Source organism: Crocodylus siamensis, chromosome 9 (genome assembly GCF_052110815.1).
Source record: "Crocodylus siamensis isolate JL-2025a chromosome 9, ASM5211081v1, whole genome shotgun sequence".
NCBI lineage: Eukaryota > Metazoa > Chordata > Crocodylia > Crocodylidae > Crocodylus > Crocodylus siamensis.
In genome coordinates this window covers 44,927,541-44,946,918 of record NC_143403.1, presented here as the reverse complement: position 1 = coordinate 44,946,918, position 19,378 = coordinate 44,927,541, and the positions used below count along the sequence as shown (strand labels likewise).

The following is a 19,378-nucleotide window of genomic DNA, read 5'->3' as shown; positions in this document are numbered from 1 at the left end:
CACAACCACACAGCCTTAACTCTGCCCCATGTGAACATTAGAGTGGGAACTAGTTAAGTTGCCATTATATTTCCCCCTTCCAAACCCAATCTACCATTGTCTGTGCCCAGCCCAGCTCCCCGCCAACCCTCCAATTTATACAAGCCAAGAAATCCTCATGGTACTCCCACAGCAGTACCAGCTGCTGGCTGGCAGAGGCCAAGAGGCCTAATGTACAGCCATAAGCTCCAAGGACCCCTCAGGGCAGGGATCATGTCTTTCTCGTACATGTCTTTCTTGAGGGGTGTTGCTCAGTGCTTGGCATGGAATTTCAGGTGGGTCCTTGTCAGTGCTAAATACAGCAAAGGATCACCTAAGTGTCCATCATTTTTCAATCTAGACATCACTTAAGTGCCACTTGTGGAAGTTATTTACACCAGAATTTTCAAATGTGCACAAGGGAAGTATGTGAGAAACAGGACTTGTTTGGTAATATCTTATACTGGATCAGCTGTATAGCTGGGAGAGATGCAAGATGAGCTTCTGGGTTCAAAACATGTTCCACCTTTCTTGAAAATCTTCCTAAATCCCTGATAAGAGCTTAAATCTCATTTTCATAATGACATAAATGATTTAAGTGCTGTTGAGAATGTTACTGAAGTTGTCTATTGCTGAATATTGGTGGTGGCAGATAAAACAAGGAACAGTGGTCTCAAATTGCAGCAAGGGAAGTTTAGGTTAGATACGAAGGAAAACTCTCACACTAGGCAGGTAATGAAGCACTGGAACAGGCTACCCAGGAAAGTGGTGAAATCCCCATCCCTGGAGGCTTTTTAAGCCCCGGTAGACAAAGCATCAGCTGGGATGAGATAATCGGGGATGGTCCTGCTTTGAGCAGGGGGTTGGATTAGATGACCTCCTGAGGTCCCTTCCAACCCCAATTTTCTATGATCATAGCCATCAGTGGCAAGCTGACACCTCCCACCTAGCCTTAAACTTAGCAGGTTCTAGTCAGGATGCAGTAGGTGCTAGGGCTTAGCCCTCAGACGTGGCATCTTTCAGAAGTGGCTAGAGTGATGCTTGAGGCCAATTCCATTAATACAAGACTGTGGCAGTGATCCACTTGGAGTAGTGGAGGCATCACTTTTAAAGATGCAGTGTGAGTATAATTTGCTCTTGTGCAAAATTATAACTTCCTGTTAATCTGCCAGGAAGGCATTTTGGGAGGAGCTGTAGGATGGTAGAGAAGATTGTGTGTTATGAGCACTTACCCTGAGTGGGGTAGATTTCTTCTTTTGTGTGGGTGGTGGTGATTGTCTTTACTATTATAACTTTTTAAATCTGTTCTCACTTGTAGTGCCATGGTAGAGATGGCTTCCAGCAGAGAGCCTCCTGATAATTTTTCCAATGCCCTGGTCTCACAGCAGCCCCTTATATCAAAGCCTGCCTTACAGCTAGCTGCTGCTTAATTGCTTCTCCTTTGGGCAGACATTTTCTTCTCTGCACTGTAATAGGCTAACATTTTCATTTTTGGATTTAAAGAACTTATTTAACTTGATGTTACTTCATACTATTCAGGCGTCTTCTATGAGATTTTTGATATCTGGTATCTCTGTCATGTCCCCAGAGGCTTTGCAGTGTTGCTGTTTACTCTTCAGTGCCAGTTCTAGAGGTTGTCTGAACTTTCGCCAACAACGTTGTTAAAATTAACTGTTCCAAACTTGCACAGATAAGGTTCTCCTGCAAGTCCATGTGCCCCTCCAAAACACTGAGTTCATATAAAAACCAGGTTGAAACCACTGCTTTAAGGTATAAGAAACCCCTGTCGTACAATCTGAACATTGCTTCCTGAAGCAATTGCTGCTAGGAAATAGTGCAAGAAGAAAGGTGCCATTATAAGTAAACACAAGGAATAACTTAAAATAGTGGGGTTCAACCTGTGGCCTACCAGTGAAGTTTAACCTCCAGCCCATGGAGCCATGTTGTCAGGCCCATAGGGCTCACCATAGGTCTGGGAACTTGGCAGCATGGGAGTGGAGTCATTGTTATCACTGCCACCAAATTTCTGGGCCTATGGGCAAGACAAATGGCCCCAAATGCCAGCATGCATGGCTGAATGAGTGGGGCTGCTCCCTGGTTGGGTGTGACATGCGAGACTGAATAGGTTGAGCACCACTGACTTCAAGAATGAGCCAGTGCTTTGTGGTATCCCCATCTTTGAATTGGTGCATTTTTTTCTGCGTGTACTGTTGCTGTCCTCAGTACTAAGTGCAGATTTATAGAATGGTGGAAGGACTAGCTGAAGCAGGTTGGCAGAGTGGCCACGGTTATTATGAGGTTTGTATGTGCCCCTTGAGCGATCAAATACACGTGACTTGGTCCTGAGATGAAGTTATGTGCCAGAGGCTCCTTGGTGTCACCAGTTGGTCTTATGTGACTGAGATCTCTGGTGGATTACCAAGGTGTAAAGTCTTGGAAAGAATCTTGGGAATGGCTTTAGTAGAGTAGGCTCAATGGTGGGGTATTGACAGAATGTACAGGTAGGCCTGGCATAGGTTAGAGATAGCAAACCAGAGATTTGCTGTAGAAAAGGGGTGGTGTTTTTAAAGAAACTATCAGCTGTTCTTTTCCTTCAGTTTTATTATTGCCATGGAGTTTGAGACGCAGGAGAGAGAATGTGTTCCCTTCATTGCCTTTTATTGTCTCCTGTCCAGAATGCTGGGTCTTTCTTCTTCTGCCTGGAGGGGAGAGTACTGGTGAGGGACCTAAAAGCTGAGCTTGTTGGAGAAGCAGGGTTTGAGATGGAGTTAATGGGGGCATGTTTGGAAGGAGGGGATGAATATGGGAATATGGCTAAAAGGGGGGTTCTGGGTGAGCAGGGCAAAGCTGAGCCTCTTAAGGTCCCCTTCCCTCCTACAGTGCACCTCTTGCCACTCACTAGTGACTCCTTACGTTCTGCAATAATACTAGAACAGCAATGGGCAAAATGTCCAATCCGTCTGGCAGCCAGTCTCCATTTCCCAGCATCCCCTGCCCATGGTGCTGTGGTCTGTTTCTATGGAGACCCCAGCAGCAGCAGGGCTTTGACACTCAGGCCAGGGTTTCCATGGAGACAAGGCCCAAAAGCACTGGCAGGGTCTGCAGCTGGGCAGGAAGCTGCTCTAGGGCTGGGGCTGGTATCTTAGAATCATAGAATCACTGAGTCGGAAGGGAATCATCGAGTCCGACCCCCTGCCATGGGCAGGAAGGAGCACTGGGGGTGGGAGGGGTCATAAGATCCCAGCCAGGTGCCTATCCAGTCTCCTTTTGAAGATTTCCAGGGAAGGGGAGAGCACCACCTCTCTGGGAAGCCTATTCCAGGTTCTGGCCACCCTTAAGTGAAGTAGTTCTTCATATTATCTAACCTAAACCTATCCTCCCTCAGCTTGTGGCCATTGTTCCTGGTGACTCCAAGGGGGGCCCTGGTGAACAGACTTTCCCTGAGTCCCTCCTGCTGGCCCCTGATAAGGTTGTAGGCAGCCACAAGATCCCCCCTCAGTCTCCTCTTGCGGAGACTGATAAGATTCAGGTCCCTCAGCCTCTTCTCATAGGGCTGGCCACGGAGGCCCTCTACCATAGGAGTGGCCTCCTCTGGACCCTCTCCAGGTTCTCCACGTCCCTCTTGAAGTGCGGCGCCCAGAACTGGACACAGGACTCCAACTGCGGCCTGACCAGCGCCGCATAGAGGGGGAGCAAGACCTCTCTGGACCGGTTAGTGATGCCCCTGTTGATGCATGACGGTGGGTTGGCTCTGCCTATTGCTTCATCACATTGGCGACTCATATTCATCCTGGAGTCAATCATAACTCCAAGATCCCTCTCTGCCTCTGTGCTGCCAAGAGGGGCAGCCCCTAACCTATAACCATAATGCTGGTTCCCTCTCCCCAGGTGCAGCACCCTGCACTTGTCCTTGTTGAACTGCATCCTGTTCAGATCCGCCCGCTTCTCCAACCTATCCAGGTCTGCCTGGATGCGGTCCCTGCCTGCCGGTGTATTCACTTTACCCTACAGCTTGGTGTCATCAGCGAACTTGAACAGGGTCCACTCCACACCCTCATCCAGGTCGCTAATGAAGATGTTGAACAGCACTGGCCCAAGGACCGAGCCCTGGGGGACTCTGTTGCCCGCACTCTCCCAGGGCACATCGACCCATCCACCACCACCCTCTGGGTGCGCCCCTGAAGCCAGTTTGCCACCCATGTGACCATGCTTTCGTCAGTGCTGCAGTCCCTCAGTTTGCCCACCAGAATTGGGTGGGACACTGTGTCGAAGGCCTTCTGGAAGTCCAAGAAGATGACATTGACTTCCTCCTTCCTATCTAAGCTCTTTGTTACCTGGTCATAGAAAGAGACCAGGTTAGTTGGGCAGGATCGGCTTTGCACGAACCCATGCTGGTTCAACCCGAAGAAAAGACTCGGAGGGGATGTGGTGGCAGCCTATAAGTATATAAGGGGCATACACATAAGTGATGCGTTGTGGGGAGGCACATGCCCCCCCGTTAGATTGGCTGCCGCTGGCTTCTGCAGTCAGTTGCCACTCACCACCTTCTGACACTGCTGCTGGCGTTTGTGGTTGGTCACTGCTTGCTGCTGCCGGCTTCTGTGGGCAGTCCCTGCTTGCTACTTGCCATGGCCCCCCAAACACTTTGTGGGCAGTTGCTGCTGACTACAAACAATGCCCAACCAGGCTCGGGAGATGCACCAGTGGTTTCTAGGTGTACATCAGGGTCTGGGGGAACAGCTGTTCACCAAGGCACCCCAGGGGAAGACTAGAAACAATGGACACAAACTGCTTGAAGATCGCTTCAGATTGGACATAAGGGGAGCCTTCTTCATGATTCAAGTGCCCAGGGTCTGGAAACAGACTCCCCCCAGAAGTGGTTCAGTCACCTACCCTGGAAATATTTTAAAGAAAGACTCAGCATGCACCTTGCTGGAGTATTCTGACCCCAACAATCTTTCCTGCCCCAGTGCAGGGGTCTGGACCTGATGATCGTGTGAGGTGTCTTCCATCCTATAAATCTTTCACCAGCAGTTAGCATGCTGTTAGGTGGAATCTGTGGTCTAGGTCTGAGCCATGGCATCTGGGGTCCCTGAGTCGTCTTGAGAGCCGCCTTGCAATTTAGGCTGGTATCCTGCCAAAACAGCCAAAACAAGGACATGTGCTGCTGCTAATATAAGTCCTGAGGGGGCGGGGGAGGAGGAGGAGGTGAGTGTGGGTAGGAGAGGACAGTGGGGAAGTCCTCAGTTCAGTCTAGCTACTTCATATTTACATCTTCACTAGGGAAAGTACCTCATGGGAAGAGAGCACAGCTCCAGAAGATCCCTCTCCATGTTCACCTCGGGTAAACAATTGGAGCTGGTTCGGATCTCTTCTCTTTAAACAAGCTGAAATTCTGTTAAGTCTAGGAATGAACTTTGCTACCTTAGTTCACATCCATCCTTTCCTTGCATCCTTCCCCACTCAATCTAATCACCTGGGCTGTGCTTTTGTACTGTATTCAGCACCTTTTGGATCTGGTTGTGACTTCCTCAGTGTTCAAATTCTCAAAATGAATTAAGGATGAAACCCTTTCATTTTAAACAGGGGCACCCTACTGTCAGATCTACAGCTGGAGAAAAGCTGATCCCTTGCATAACCCTGCATACACTGGTCCCTCCAGTGCATCTCTTCTTTGCCCATGTTTAGTGGTCCTTGGTTTCCCCAAATCTTGTTGGTGGCTCCCACTTCCTACACAAGCTCTTCCTTATGTCGCAGTGCAATTAGAAAGTGATTTGATCTCCCATACATCCCCAGAACTTTAGTTGTTCTTTGGATCTGTGAATTTGGAGCTAGCATCTAGCCTTTTCACAGCCTGACACGCACAAGATCCCAGCCTTGCATGTCCTTCAAGGTCCTCTTGTTTTTATGTTAAGGAGTCAAGTGGTTACTGTTTGTATTGCCATAATGCCATAGAGTCCTTTTTACAGCTAGCATAGCCTCTGGCTGCGTTTGACTCATCAGGCCAAATGAACAGGTACCCAGTTACAGCTGGGTAAAGTGGGAGAAATGTTTGTGCCTCTGGAGCTGTAGAGAGATGCCTTAACCACCCTGTGCCCTAGGTTTTACATCACTTCCTTAATATGATATGGTGTCTTACCAAGATAGTTCCTTGTGCTGTTGTGCACACAAGGTTTCCCTTTCTGAGCAACATTGGGCTGAAATTTCTCTGCAATTGAATGCTCTTTTCTATTCCAGTTCATGAATCCCTGGAAAGGTGGAACAAACTTGGGGACTTAACCCAAGGGCAAGCATGGTCTGCAAACTCAAGAGGGTTGCAACCAGACCCCTACTCTGACCGTATGGGAGGTGTACATGAGGTCCCTTTATGGAAGTAGAAGTTGTGCTGGTGCTGTGGTTGACTGGCAGTACTTGAAGGCTACCACCTTCTGGTTCAGAATATTGCAAGCTACAGCCTCAGTTGTCAGCCAGTTGGTCTGCCAAGCTCCTTTGGCTGCCTCATTATTGGAGGGAGAATGGGACATCCTAAGCCTGGAAATGGCTGCCAGGCCCCTGGCCCAGTGCATTGCCCTCCGACTCCAGCTCCCAGCTGCCTTCTGCCCACCCAGCACAATGAGCAGCCTGGTGGGTGGAAGGTGGCCAGGAGCTGGAGCCCTGTGTGCAGGGGCAGGAGCCACCCAATTGCAGCTTCTCACCTGCCTGCAGTGGTGCACCAGGGGCAGGAGGAGGAGGACACACACACACACAATATGCAAGAGTAAGACTTTATTTTGAGCTGTTATGCAATCACCTCTATATACACTACTCAATAAAAAAAAAATAACAATTTTTTTTAAATAAAACAAAATATGTTATAGTAAATGTTTGATTTTTAGTATAAGTTAGTATTTTTAAACTTGATTTGTTTTTTTATCTATAGTTTGTTAAAATGCTGTCTTCTGAAATATTTTGTGTGGCCCTCAACAGTTCACTAAAACTCATTAAGCTGCCTCCCAGGCAAGATAATTGCCGACCCGTGTTATATGCTGTACCATTGCATTCCAGATCACTCTGGTTCAGTCCTTTTACTAGAGAGAGAATGTTACTTCTGGGAATCTGCTCCACCGTTATGGTCAACTTAAAACAGAACATATCTTTGTTTCTGGTGTATCAGACTTCCTCTGAAGGGAACAACTCTACTTTCAATTACAGTCTGTGAGCCAGAACATAAATCCAGGACTCAGTACCCCCCTTAATTCATAGCTGAACTCCCACTGATGTCAGTAGGGGATTTACACAAACATCAAGGCTTGGAGAAGTAAGAGTTAAGTTGTATTTTGCTGTGCTCCGAAGGAAAAATATCCTAGGCTTTGAACTTTATAGTACTTGTGTCCTCAGTTCCCCTCCTGTCCTTGCCTTGCCTTGACTGAAGTCCCTCATATTTCCAATTTGGTGAAGAATTTTTGTCCTGCCCTTTTTCTCATTCTAGCCAACTTTAAAAAAATTAGCAAGGAAACATTTTATTTCCATAAGGCTTTGATAAGCACTTGGTTACTGGACCCTTCAAAAAGAGGGGAGACCATTATTACTGTGGTTTGCATTTGACACAGAAGAATGACCAATCTTAGGCTTCTAGTTCGTGTAGGGGAGGTGATGGGCAATGGGAGAGAACTAGGAGAGGTCGCTTCTGTTCATTGAGAGATGTGGAGTTAACTGGTTGGGAGGCTCCTAAGGGAGGAAGAGGTGAGGGGTGGCAAACTGCTGGGTCTGTCCTAGTGAAAAGGTCAGGGAGGGGCTTGTTTTGAGCTTCAGAAATTGCTAGCTGTAGACTCAAGACCCCAAGGGTAGGATAGGAGTTGGATTTTTTTGAACTAAGGGAAAGCGAGCCCTGCAGGAGGAGGGGAGCCCTGTGAGCAATCACTAGAAGTAGTTTAGTGGAGGAGCAGATGATTGCAAACAAGGCAGTGTGGACCTTTGGTCAGGGCTTCTGGAAATGCTGGGAAGAACCCTTCCCCTCTTCCCTGCATGAGAGGGGGAGAACTCACGGGCATGTTAGCAAGGGGCTGTTGTGGTACATGCATGGGAAGTAGTTTAGTGCCAAACTTTGAATACTTATGGATGTTATGACTCAGTAATAATTTTTTGACCTGCTGAGTGTCTGCCTACAATGGAAGATTTACAGATATAGACAAGATGTTGCTGAAGAATGAAAGGTCCTCATCACAAGGACTGGATTTTCTGTCACTTTATATTTCTGGCAGGCTGACACATCTACAGGTTGTAAGTTACGTAACTGTATTCAAAACTTCAAGGTTGTGTAGAAAAAGCTGTAAAAGTACCAAACATTGGATCTTTGTGTGCATATGTGGGGAAAGTCTTGACTCGCATGTTGCTTTTCTGCATGGACTACTCAACAAATGAGAGTAGATCACTGATAAGCTGTTGCTTAAATACAGATAAGCTTTTTGGGACTTATGGATCAGCCATACCTAGTCAGACTTCCAGGGCAGAGCCCAAGGCACTACTCTGAGCCAGGAGTTGCCTGCCAAACTTCACATTCCTGTTCCTGAACTTGTAAAGAGCACTCTTCAGAAACAGAAGTTGGAGCAGCTTGTTGACCTGGCAAAAGTGCAGAGTACCCTAACTTTGCTCTTAGAAACGGCTGGCCATGCTTGTTAGAAGTTTAACATTCCCTGGGGGAAGAGGTCACGTATGGAGAAGTCCATCCAAAGCCCTTGGTGTTTGCTTATGTCCAGTTGCTTAAAATGGAAGTGTGCGGTGATGTGAGGAATAAAGGGCACTGCTGCTGCCTCCTGCGAAGATGAGCCAGCTCAGGCATGAGAACTCTTCCTCCTGACTGCTACACTGTGGTAGCCACCAGCACTAATGTACTTGTGCTGTCACTGCCTGGGGTTGAACTTTCCACATCTTCAGCTCGTTCGTTCCCAGCTAGCCTCCCAGAGTCAGTGTTTGGTGTACTTGAGCTTGTTCAGCCCGTGGCTCTTGCTTTGGTTTGCCAGGTATACGAGCAGCATTCCTCACCATTTTCTTGATTGGCTGTCTGGTGCAAACTACCATCTGTGTGACTTGTCATGAATGAAATGCCTAATGGTAGGTAATCAGTGTTATAAAAATGATTGGTCTGCCTGGCTGGGTGCAGCTGACTACTCCTGTGGCTGGAGGAGCACAAGTCCATGTGGTAGTTAAGGGTGAGGGGACAGGGTATGCTTGTGGCATCTGAAGCACAGAATTAAAGGCAGTGAGGCCAGCCACTGAGCATGTTCTGTCTGCTCTGACACTAATTCAGGGAGAAGCAGCAGCAGGGATCCCAGCTGGATTAAGATGCCTTAATTCTAAAGTGCTTGGGCTGGCTTCTTCTCAAATGTTCCTTCCAAGTGTTGTTATATAAATGTGTCCATGATTCCAGCTAAGCAGAACATTGAGCTGGCTCTTGTTCCACTGAGCTGAGTGCCTAAATATCTCCCAGAATGCTCCAAACACATTGCTAAATAGAAGCTTACCCACAACATGTGGCTTGAGAGGCTGTTCTGCAGAGTTTAATGTTTGTACCGCTCAGTTATTCTGTTAATTTTCTGACATGACTCAGGTGAACATGACAAGTAAAGCAAGTCTATTGGACGCTTATAACTTGGAAGTTCCTTTGTCTGCCTGGTGCCTAGAAATGTGCATGAAATGCCTTAACAGACAAAACTCTCCTACTCTTATGTCTTCCCCCTGCACATGCATGCTTACATGGTGGCTTTGAGACTGGGAAGGATAGTGGGTGAACACTTTTGAGTGCTGTTGAAGTCAGGCAGGTTATTTTGGACTTGCATGCTGCAGAAGTGCCACTTCACCTCTGTTGCCAAAACCTACCTGTCTGTTTTCTGCCCAAAGATTTATTTTCTTATCTGAGCAAATCCTTTGAGCATGTATATCCTAATGCCAATGCATAGGTTCTTTTTATTCTTCTTCTAGTGTCTTCCTCACCAGCCTTTGTAGCTGGAGGAAATACCTTCTCAAGCTTGAGCCAACCTTTTTTAGCACACCAGCTGTTTGGTCTGGATGAGTCATTAAGTCTAAGTCTTGATTGCATGTAATTTGATGCATGCACCTAGTCCATGGGGATGGATACACAGATGAGCATTACTGCGTTATACCACAAATTTAACATCAGCCAGAATTCATAAACTCTACAAACCCATCACGTTCCCAGAAGAACCAGCAGAGTTGGATGTAACTGCATCATAAGAGCCAGCAGCTGCTGTGCTCTAGATCAGAGGTTCCCAAATTTTTTTTTTATTCCATGCCCCCTTCCAGATTTAACAGCTGCCCTTGTACCCCAACCAACATAGTTTAATGCCTTAAATACCAATTAGTGTTATGATGAAAATTTAAATCCCTCATTACACAGTTTCTCCTGTGTACCTTCCCAGAGTTGTGTTGCGTACCACAGTTTAGGAACCCCTGCCCTAGACATTTCTTCTCCTTGCTCTGCAGGTTTTTGCCTCTCTCCAATGCTCTTCTGGCACAGAAGTGGCACTTCTGGCTACAGGCCGACAGGCTGTTGGAGGGCAGGGTCTAGTTGTGATGTGATTCTAGAGTAAAGATGTGGAAGACATTTCCTAGGGTTTCGAACAAGTCTCTGTGGTAGATGAAAGGCACCAGTGTGCTAACTAGTAGAGTAGCTAAGTAGTGATACAGATGGAGCTGGAGTGATTGGGATATAACAGCTGGGCTCTGACTGAATGAATGTGTTGATTGTAGGGAAAGACTTTCCTGCATCTAAAGATCAAAACAGTGATATATGTCTCTGGAACCTACTTACCAATTAAAATTCAGTGTTGTAGAGCAGTGATAACATAGATTAAATGAACTCCTCTGGGTTGTGGCATAAAGACTGAAACACAGGCTTGTATTTGAAAATGCAAGTTCTTAGAAAGCTTGTTGCATGTTCCTTGTGGAAAAAAAATATAAACTTATTTGGAAACCGGTTAAAGTTCAAAGTGTGTTTACAAGAACTTGGAAAGGTTTGGACTGTTCTGATTTGCTAAAGTCCCAGCTTCCTTCCCTGTCCTAGGAAATGTGTGTGGTTCTTTCTGCCAAGGAAACGTAAGCAGACAAACACGGGTAAAGAGACTTCCAGGCTTGCAAAAGGATACCAGAGCACTCCTCTGGGCTTCATAACAAGCAGGTGTTATCTCTGATAGACTAGTATTTGCTTACAATAGCCAAAGTTTGTGAGCAATAGCATTTTGCCTGTCTCTTTGTACCCATTCTTGATCCAAAATGAGGTTTTCCTAGGGGCTCCTGGCATTTTCTGCTGCTCTGGTACTCTCCTCTTGGATCACACGTGTGCTTAACCCTAGTTGTTATGGCTTGGTCTGCTGCCTCACTTCTCCAAGCTTTCTATGGCACCTCTCTACCTGTCTGTCCTTAGTTACTCTGGGCCTTGTTGCCTCCCAGATGGTGCTGCTAGTCCACCTTTGGTAATTCACTTTCTTCAGAATTTCTGATGGCCCTGTATATTTGGGGATGCTTGGATTCCCTCTTAACTGAGAATGAAGTTGGCACACAATGTTTTACGCAACTCCTGAATTCTTTCCACATAGGAAAGATGACAATGACCCTTCTCTCTTTTGAAAGGGCTTCATCTCCCAGTAATCAGCTTCTTTTCTTTTCTTGATTGTGTATGTGTATGCAGCCCTTGAGAATTTCATTCACCCTCTCACCTCTGCTGTTTTTCACTATGCTGTGCCTGGTTTCAGAGACCTGATCACAGAATATCAGGGTTTTAAACATTTGTCTGACTTTTTATGCCAGCTACATAGTTGGTCCAATAAAAGATACAATCTTAAGAAGTCTTTGTCTCTCGCATAAGCCCTTTTGTAATTTTTGAATCTTCAGGTTGCTCTGATAGAACTAAAGTAACTATTTCTGTGTCTGAATCTCTGTGGCATCTGGGCACTTAAGGCCAAATAGTATGCATGTAAGTATGATTCTATTCTACCCTGCTGAAATAACTGAAAAACCTAGCTCTAGATCCAGCACTGCAGCTAATCCTATGCAGTGATGTGGTGGGAACCATGGCCCAGCCCTGTGCTGTGTGTAATTCATGCTGGATGGGTTCTGCATGAAATGCATGGGACCAGGGCTAGCACATGCTGCAATATGGGCATGTGATCCATCCCATGGGCTATATTTTTGGTACACATGGTCTGTAGACACAGGCTTACATGGGCAATCTGAATTTTACCGTCTCTCAACTTCGTAGTGCTTTTTTTTTCTTGTAATATGAAATGTTTAAAAAAATCAATATGTAATTCTCTATAGCTTTAGGGATAGCTGCAAAGCTTGCCTGCATGGGGAGTACATTTGAAATGTTTTGGATGCTAGGTAACTGCAAATAGATACTTGAAAGTGTGTTAATTTACACACATACAAGTTGACCAGTTGCACAATATATGGAGCTATGGACCATCTTCAACAACCTGTGAATGTGTGTGGATCAAGTCCATGTAAGACTGCAGAAATGTTTTTACTGACTAGCATAAACTGTTATGAACAGGATTATCAGTATTGCTATCATCTGGGTAATTGCCAGTTAGATGGAATATGTTTCAGGGTGAGAAGGGGGAATACTGTGATCTAGTTAATGTCATGTATGACACGGGCCAGTGTTTCACCCCACGATTCCTGCAAGACAAATTGAGATGTTTAAATTTGCATATTGAGCTTAAAGTCATGTCCCAGTAGTTAATTACCCTCAGTTTAATTTGCAGCTTTATTTAAATCTAAATATTTGTGTGGCTTCAACTTAGTCATTGGATCTTGTTTCGTCTTTGCTAGATAATCACCTTCTGCCATTGTAGGTATTCATAGATGGACCAACTTGCCCCTGCTGTCTTAAATGGACTAATTGGAGGTCTCAATCTTTCTGCCCTTTTGGCTTGATTCTAACTTAACATTCTCTTAAAATGCAGGCACTAGTACTGAACACAGCATGTAGTAGCATTCATCAGTGTTATGTATAAAGCCTAAGAACCTGTTTACAGTGGCAGAAATTTGACAGGAACAGAACTTTCCATGCTGGCTGCCAGCTGGCATAACACAGATGTATTTCTAAAGCTTTCCCAAAAGCCCTATACAGTGACATGCAAACACTCAAAAGACCACTAAGGTCGCAAGTCAAGCACTTAGTCTCTTTTTACTGCTGACTGATTCATCCTCAACAGGGCTATCCTGTATGTTGAATAAGGCAGGGACCTTGTAAGGGAAATATAGTCTGCAGTTGTGTATTAAAATGTATAGTCTGTAGCTGAGGTGTCAAACTCATCTGGTCCCATGGACTGTATGAGGCATGCTTGGGGTCAGTCTGAGCTGGATCAGGCCCACAGACCAGCTCCATGTGCTGGATCTAGTGTGCAGGGTCAGTCCAGGAGCCACATGCAGTGCATCCCCTACACTGGCTGTGTGCGCAGCTTGCATTACATGTGGGGTCCAGCTCCCTGCACTATATACAGTGTATGTTTGCCCCAGCCCCTTATGGTATATAGGATATGGCACTGGTCTGAGGGTAGAGAACACTGTTTCTCTCCTTACTCTACTCTATTCTCCTGTTTATTCATCTAAGGCTTGTGTAGGCCCTCAGTGTTGCTTGATGCTGTGGCTCACGTTCATTTGGTTTTCTGTTGTGACCCCCCGGTTTCTTCTAGGTCAGTGGTTTTCAACCTTTTTTCACTTGTGGACCGCTAAACATTTTGGAATAGTGTAGACCCCTTTGAATTGTAAGTGTGGGTAGTCACTACTTTGGATTGATCATAGTTCTCTTTCTTGGACCCCTTACACAGTCTGTAGATCGCAGGTTGAAAAACGCTTTTCTGGGTCAGTGTGTTCTGTGGTGCATCCCTCCACCGTCTCCCATCCTGAAAGTGTGATCTATGGTTTCTTTTCTTTCTTGCAATATGACTTTTTGCATTTTGCTCTAAAATATTTGGGTCCATATGCTAGCAATCCAGCTATTTCTGTAGAGGAGAGTAGTCTAGTGGGTAGGACACTAAGCTGGGACTATGGGTTCAGAATGTCACTGTCCTACCAGGTGGCCTTGGGTAGACTTAAGGCAAAGTGAAATGAAGAAACTTTTCCATCATATGGTAAGAATAATGATATTGGCCTCCCTTTTGTAAACCCCTCCTTTGGGGTCTGCTGATGAAGAACAGTAGTTGGAAGCTAGTTGGCATCATTGCAACTGGACTGCTCTGCTCTTCTTGACCCTTTCACCAATTTATCTGCAAAATTTACCAGTGATAACTTTTTTTCTTCCACACTGTTAAAGATACTACCTAGTTTTTGGTTAAGATCATGTCCCTGACATTTCACAAAAAATATGTCCGCTGGAGCCAGGAGCCTTCTAGTGACTTTGAAGTCCACCAACCATTCTTTTATTCCACTGGATATGTGCTACATCAGGTTCTGTATAGCTCTAACATTTGTCTGAGTGGTGTGACTGCACATTCAGCTGATGATGATACCTGGTTTTCATGTGTGTATGGCTGTAATTGTACATACACATTAGGATGGGGTTCCAGAAAATCCAGACCTTTTAGATTTATCCAACTCATTTCTACTCCTATGTCATGGGACCAGTTTTTTACCTGACCTTGAACAGCTCTTTTATGTTCTGAGGAAAGTTGGGTTATTGTGCAATTTGGTGGGACAGTGAGAGTGGCTTAAACACTGCTGCTTCCAAAAAACTGGGAAGAAATTTTTGGACAGTATGTTCACATCTGGTTTAACTAAACTTCTTGAGTTCATCTCTTTCCCCTCCAAGCCCTCAAATCCCTGGGAGAATGTTCTGGTCTAACTTGCTCTCTGACCAGACAAAGCTAGAGGTAGATGAACACTATGTACCAGCTCAGCAAGTAATGCTTTGAGAAACAAATGCTTTTTTTATGACACAAAAAATGTTTTGGATCCAGTTACAGCCTGTAATGCTTGTTGGCTTGAATAAGATTTTCTTTTTTATTTAACCCTGACAAAGAAGAAGGGCCAGCAGATTGGGGTTCCTTGTTGGCCAACAGTGCAGCTTGTAGCGTGTCAGATGGTCAAGAAAGGCTAGCTGAGGAAAAACATTGGGGTATTTCTGAAATCAGGGAGTGCTCTGATTATGTGTGGGGGGTTTTTTCTTGAGATTTTCTTGGTGCACTTATTTTATAGAGTCCCTCTCTCATTATTCGTTTTCCTACTCGGCAACCTCATCCTGACCCTGTGATGCATGATTTCAATTTATTGCTGTATATTGGTCAAATCTATCTCTCTGGATGTCATGTCAAAGAAGTTGCCTGGGTTTATTTTTTTCTAAGTGCATGAGATGCTGTTCTTCATGAACAGTGCGTGCCACCGGCAGCTGGGCAGGGCACGGTGGCGCAGGAGTGCATTGGTAAGTGGGAGAGCTCCTGCAGACACTGCCAGCATTGTTGGGGCGGGGGGGAAATGTCGGCGACCACCTGCAGCTGCCAACAGTGGCCTGCAGGGATCATGAAATCCCTGCAGACACCACCGGCAGTGTTAGTTGCAGGGTGGTAAGAGGCGACTGTCTGCATGTGCCACTGACAGTGCTGGCAGCGCTTTTTTGCAGGGGGTGCACGTGCACCCCCTACGTGTCGCCCCTGCTGTTCTTAGTTTGAACTGATATGCCTCTTTGAAAGAATCTTTTTGGTCAGAACTCTTAACTATACCAGCTGGTCTTAAGCCATTCCTATTGACCTGCTAGTGCAGATGCCCTCAGTGAAGTCTGAGACTCAAGTACCAACTGGCAGAGTGAAGCACTTGGTTTCCAAATGCTAAGCTTGTTGGTAAATACACTTCTAGAATGCCAGTAGCCTTCTAACTCAGAATTACAAGTAGGGAGGTATAATTTCAGAAGGTTAAAGGAAAAAATGAAGACTTATTTTGAGGATAGAGTAGGGCATTGCTTAAAGAAACAAGGATGGGACTGAGACAAATTGTACCTTTCTTCCTGTGCTCAGACTTGCCCTTAGTAGGAACGACGATGGTCATAACTGGGTGTTAAGAAAGCAGCCTTGCCTTTGTGAACAGCAGGTGTCGCTGTATGCTAGTGTAATGGGGAATGCTTAAAGCAGTTTGTTGCAGGGACTCCATTTTTTACTGTTCCAGAAACACTTTTTAAAAAATCTACCTCTGCAAAATTTGTGAATTGTGGTTTTTGCGATTTTAGATTTGAAGCTGCATCTCCAAAGCACAGATTATGGGAACTTCCTGGCCAACGAAGCCTCTCCCCTTACAGTGTCTGTCATAGATGACAAGCTGAAAGAGAAGATGGTGGTGGAGTTCCGTCACATGAGGAACCATGCATACGAACCACTGGCGAGCTTCCTGGATTTCATCACGTGAGTGTGAATTGTTCCTAAGCAGCACTCACTTAGCTGAGCACCATGGCTGGTAAAGGTGCTTCTTTGCTCGTAGCTAGGAAACCAGTTGGCTTATCCATGAAGTACAAGTATACCCTGCCTTTTGCCTCATTTCAGACTGACATGGCTAACAACCTCTGTATCTGTGCACCAAACATTGTCTTCAGCATTTATGAATGAAACCACCATTTACTTTGGCAGGGCAGGTTCATTGGCTCTGACCCTTAGATGTGTGCTCTGATCTTAACCTAACTGTTCCATTGTTGCCAACATTTGTAAGAGACCAGTGGCAAGGCTTTAAAGGGCAAGTTTCCTTTCAAAGCTACTAAGAGTAAAAAATTTTCTCTCCCACACCCCTCCCATCATTATGTCACCTCTCCCATTCTTTCTGGTGCAGCTTCCCCCACACAGCTTTCATTTAACCTACAGTGCTGCCAAATTGAAATGACTTAACTTGTATTGCTGAAACTGGCAAGGTTCTGCTTTTGAAGCATGAATTTGACCCCATTTGTTAACTTGGCTTTGCATTTTCTAATACAGTTGCTATAGTTATGCTCTCCCATTGCACAACCAGCTGCATACATAAATTATTTAAGTTCTCAGATTTGTCCCTGAATAGCTGGAGAAAGTCTCTTAAGGAGGCCTTTCTGGAGAGCTATCCTCTGAATTCAGGCCTGATGAAGCATGGAAGTAACTGATCCTTTTAAAAAGTTTTATTTGGAAACCACAGCACCTCCAATTTGAACCCAGAACTGGAAAAGCTTCTGGTAAATCAACAGATTAACACTATATCAGAAAGGTACCTGTTCCTAGTTTAGCTGCCTCTGATTAGATGTGGTTTTTTTGATCTCACTTTTTTGTGGCTAATGAAACACCTGTGAGAGTGCCTCAGCTGAGGCTTGTAAACTAACATCAGCATGTAGGAAGTCCTGCTGGGAAGAGACTCAGGCTCAGATGGCAGGGTTCTTGCAGGTGATTCTGTAGGCTTTAAAACCAGAATGGACATGTTATGATCCAAACTAAAAACTTGGCTTGCTTCTTCCCCCGCCCCTCCAGCATTTCATGGATGGTCATGAACTAATTAGCTAAACAACATGGCAGATATGGAGTACTTAATTTCTTTTTCACTGCCTCTTCTTCTTCCATCCCTCTTCCTCCTCCCCCCCTCCTTCCCCCCCCCCCTTTCATATTCATTTGATTTCTGGACAACATCAAAATCCTTCTCATTCTTCTGGGCCCACAGTCTGCCACCTTCAACTCGGTCCACCAGGTTCTCACATCTGGGCTTACTATCCATCTTTTTTTAGATCCTGCTGATCCTTTTGTAATGTTTTTAAGATATAATCTTTCTGTAATCTCTCCTACTACCTTCTACCCAGCTGCAGTGTTCATTCAAGCTCTGTCACTCCCGTGTTCTTTCCTCCAGCCTTGGATGAGTGGGGCATGACCCCATTTTCATTCAGAATTCCAATCAGATTTTTTTTCCCTAGCTCTGACCTTGTCACCCATCTTCGCCTTTTATTTGCTGGTTCCTCCTCTATTATGTCAAATATAAGCTACTTAAATAGGCTTTCAAGGCTTTTCATAGCCTGTTCTTCACTTGCATGTGAGGCATTGACTCATGAATCAGTTTGATCAGTTATGCCAACCTCTGTCACCTGCTGGGTAAATTTTTAAAATATCTAACTATCTTCTCCCAAGCTACCCTTTGCATTTGAGGCATGTCTAATATACATCTGCAATACATCCTTATTATTTGTCTTTAAACCAGTGCTGCACTTCCAGCCTTCTCTGCTGGTGGACCCCAGCCCTGGCCAGTGGGCACAGTTTCCAGCCAGGGCTGCTGCTGCTGTCCAGGGAGCTCCTGATAGTCTTTGGCCTCCGGCGACGACGATTCCTGTCCCTGCTGTACCAATCCCCATCCCCACCCCCTGCAGAAGGGCTGGGATCAAGGATCAGTTATGTCACAGAGAGCGGGGGGGGGCGTGGCAGAGTCCACCTCATGCACACACCCAACACCCTCCCACACACAACTCTCACGCGCACTATACAAGAATAAAACTTTATTTTGAGCTATCATGGAATCCCCTCTATATACACTATGTAACACACAAATCAAGACAAAAGTATTTTTTTTGAAATTATACTAAAAATCAAACATCTACTATAACAATTTAATTTTATTATTTATTTTTCTTCTGGTTGCAAGATGCCAACCTTCCCTCCATCCCCCCCCCCCCCCCCCCCCCCCCCCTGCAGGAAGTACTTCTGAGGCCATGGGAGGAGCTTTGGTGACAAAGGTGGGGAGGTTAGGGGCAGGAATTTTGGTCCCAAGCTGGCAACCAGGTGGCAGGGCACCTGTCATAGGGTGGGGCTGCCTTTGTGGCCGACAGATCACCAAAACTTGTTAAACGGCTGTCCAGCCGAAATAATTTTCCACCCCTGCTTTAAACTCTTCCATATTGTCTTTAAAAAAAATCAAACCATTATTTCATTTGTTTGTTTTCTTTTATTCCTCCTACTTTTAAAAGACAGATGACTGCAGGGCAAACTATCCCTGTTCTGTTTCTGTACAGTATGAAACAGGACAGTGGGGTGCTGGTCCAGATGTAAGACTCCTAGATGCAATGTAAGTACATATAATGTCTTGTGCACAGACTCTGCTAATCTGAGCTAGAGAATCACCTTGATTTCTAAAGAGGGCATCACTTGATTTAAAGACCTCAGACAGCAGAATAATCCCCCTTCCCCCCATAATCTTAAATGGACTATACCATGACTGATAACTTTCATGGGTAATCATTATTTCAGTATTGAATTAGTGTAGTTCAGATTAAAGTTGTTGTATGTTTCTGTGTCTGATTTAAAGAGCTTTCCCCTACATAAGTACTTGCAAAGGAAGATCAAGTTTCATAGATTCATAGGTTGTTAGGGGCTGAAAAGGACCTTGT

General features: G+C 45.4%; 1 protein-coding gene across 2 annotated transcripts in view; it reads left to right on the top strand.

The window, feature by feature from the left end:
• The window catches only part of ATP6V0D1 (ATPase H+ transporting V0 subunit d1), a 78,903-nt gene that overhangs the window by 13,244 nt on the left and 46,281 nt on the right, over nt 1-19,378 (top strand). For both annotated transcript variants that reach the window (XM_090062735.1, XM_090062733.1), the window contains exon 2: nt 16,235-16,406. In XM_090062735.1, the coding sequence (XP_089918861.1) occupies nt 16,235-16,406 (172 nt within the window). The remainder of the gene's footprint in view (nt 1-16,234; nt 16,407-19,378) is intronic.